The following is a 3,004-nucleotide window of genomic DNA, read 5'->3' as shown; positions in this document are numbered from 1 at the left end:
GTACCGACACTGTCGATCACGAGAAGTAACATCACAGCGTTGTTCAGAGAGGCTTAAGGCTTGATACACAGTACGCATTCCTTTGCGTGAGTGTGTCACGAAGGCAAAGCAGGCGGAAGCTCATATTTCCCGCATGCACCTAAACAAGCTGTACCTATAATGGCTTCTAATAGGAACCAACGGCGGAATGAAGCAGCAAGCCGCATGTTCACCGATCTTGACTCACCCACCTCCAGCAATACCTCTGAGAATGTAAATCAGAGAAGCACTGGCCCAAACAAACAGAACCTGTGGAAGCTATTGGTGACAGAACAAAGTAAATGGTGGGAAGCCACCACACTTCAGAAGTATATCGAAGTAGACAGAGTACCAAGGGGGTTGAGGATCTACACCACACCGACCCTCGCAGACCCGGACCCAGACATGGTGGAAGAATGGGCGGGGAACTGTCACGAATGTTCTATAAGAATGCTCAAAATTCTCGTGAAATATGCAAATAAACACTGTGAAAAACTGGCCTCAGAGATAGAGGCCATTACAAATCAACTAAAAAGCCTGTACGAGAATGAAAAAGACTTTGACATCGAAATGGCAAAGTTTGAAATGAAACTTGAAAAACTGGAGAAAGAAATACGTGACAAAAAAGAAAGCAAATTCATACGAGACCGTAATGACTATGAGCGCGGCCAAGTGTTGACCTTTGCCAAAAGATACGATCATCTGCGTTCAAACACCACACAGGAGTCTACACCATGTCCTTCTTCTAACGGAACTAATGCCACAAAAACAAAGGATCAGGTTGATTCGAGGGAACAAGCTGCAGCTCCAGCTGGGCCAAGCACCCTATCAGCACATAATCCTGAGCTTATGAGCCCAAAAGAGAAGATTTTAATGGAGTTCGCTATGGTAGCCCAGGGAAGACTTACTGGGCAAAACAAACCATCCGGAGGAGGAAGAGGACGCGGTCAAGGCGTGAAAGGCGCCGGAAGAAACAACGCAAACATGAACACCAGCAACATATCGAGCCCAGTGGGATCCAGGACAAGGGGCCAGAGGAGAGGAAAATAATGGAGTCCAACACAATTATCAACTTGTCTACCCGGGAGCTGAACACGGCTGAGAAAGAGGTACTTTCCTTAGGATTATCTTTCAGCCCCACCTCCTCCTTTGACTATACCCAAAGTCGCATTGATCTCTTTTACTTTACCCGTAAGTTGCGCTTAAAAAAGTGGCATGCCACAAAACTTTCCACTGAGACCCGTGAGTCTGCACAAGTGCCTACCAGTATCACAGGTGAAGATGTGGAAACGCTGCATCTACTCCATGAACTGGAAGGAGACTTGGACACGCTCGATAACCCTATGTTTAATGTGATACCCGATGATGTGGATATTGGTTTGAATTTCAAAAGCAGTTTTAGACCCAAATCTGTGTTTTTACCGCAAATTGCTAATGAATCAATCGACATATTTGAAAAAGCAATGGTTAAAGAATTTGAAAGGTTGTCTAGGTCTAATAACAATGTGAGGCACAATTTAACTGTTGCACAATTTGAGGCTATTAGATCCCTGTGTGATGACAGACAAATCGTCATCAAGAAATCTGACAAAGGGGGAAACATGGTGGTGTTACCGCGTGACATGTATATTAATGAGGGTCTGTCCCAGTTAAGTGACTACACTAAGTATGAAAAAAGCAGTAGGGCAATTTATCTTGCCTGTGTTTCAAAATATACGGAACAACTGAATGAATGGAGGGAAAGGAAGCTGATTAGCAAAGAGGAATTTAATTTCATTCTCAACAGACACCCTAAAATGCCTGCCCTCTACCTCCTACCTAAAGTCCACAAAAATACAACTAATCCCCCCGGTCGACCCATTGTATCATCCAGGGGCAGTTGTTGGGAAAACACCTTAAGATATGTGGACTTCTTTTTTCAACCCCTGGTGTTGAACTTACCCTCATATATCAGAGACTCGGGCCATTTTCTACAGAAAATTAACAACATGCCCTGGGACCCTGATTGGCTGTTCATGACCCTTGATGTAAATAGCCTTTACACTTGTATTCCGCATCAGCAAGGGATTGACGCATGCAGACACTTCCTCAAAACCCGGTCTATCTCTTATCTTCTCCATACTGAGATGATTCTTGAGATGGCATTCACTTGCCTCACTAAGAACTTTTTCCTATTCAAAGAAACGGTCTACCATCAGCTGCTTGGCACGGCGATGGGGACTTGTTTTGCGCCGAGTTTTGCCTGTCTTTACCTGGGACTGTGGGAGGAGAAGGTGGTCTACCAGTCCCTGGCGTTTTCAACCAAAGTTGTTTGTTGGCTACGCTACATAGACGACAATTTTATTGTCTGGAGTGGTAGCCAACAAGAGGCGGTGGATTTTGTTAATGATTTGAATTCCAATGACTTTAATCTTAGCTTCACCTGCCATATAAATCCCACAGCCATTGAATTCTTGGATGTCAGGGTTGAGAACAAAAATAACACTCTCACCACGACCCTATTCCGCAAAAGTACGGCTGGGAACAGCTTACTGCACGCCTCGAGCTGTCACCCGACCAATCTCATTAATTCCATCCCGGTAGGGGAATTCCTTAGAGCTAAAAGAAATTGCTCTAACGAATTGGACTATAACAGAGAAGTAACCCTCATGAGTGAAAGGTTCAAACAACGAGGTTATGGTCGCAAATGCATAGCCAGAGCCCTGGCTAAGGTAAAGGAAAGAGACAGAACAAGCCTCCTCAACCCCATTGCACTAGAAAGCCAGCCCAATGAAGGGGTGATCAGTAGATTTATCACTGATTACAACTGTGATTCTAGGGGAGTGAGGAATGCTATGAGCAAATACTGGAACATCTTAAAACTTGACAAGGACCTAGCCCCAGCTATCTCTGAGCATCCCCAACTCACCTTCAGGAGACCCAAATCCCTGAAAGACTTTCTCTGTTCGACTCTCTTACCTAAGACAATCAAACAGAGAAACCCAGT

General features: G+C 44.7%; 1 protein-coding gene across 1 annotated transcript; it reads left to right on the top strand.

Annotated features, from left to right (window-relative positions):
* The first annotated feature begins 159 nt into the window (after positions 1-159).
* LOC147668832 (uncharacterized) lies at positions 160-1,068 on the top strand. Its single transcript, XM_086948418.1, has one exon. The coding sequence runs from the start codon at positions 160-162 to the stop codon at positions 1,066-1,068; it is 909 nt and encodes a 302-aa protein (XP_086804544.1).
* The last annotated feature ends 1,936 nt before the right edge of the window (positions 1,069-3,004 follow it).

Source organism: Lissotriton vulgaris, unplaced genomic scaffold (assembly GCF_964263255.1).
Source record: "Lissotriton vulgaris unplaced genomic scaffold, aLisVul1.2 SCAFFOLD_1272, whole genome shotgun sequence".
Lineage (NCBI taxonomy): Eukaryota > Metazoa > Chordata > Amphibia > Caudata > Salamandridae > Lissotriton > Lissotriton vulgaris.
This window is presented reverse-complemented; position numbering and strand designations above follow the sequence as displayed.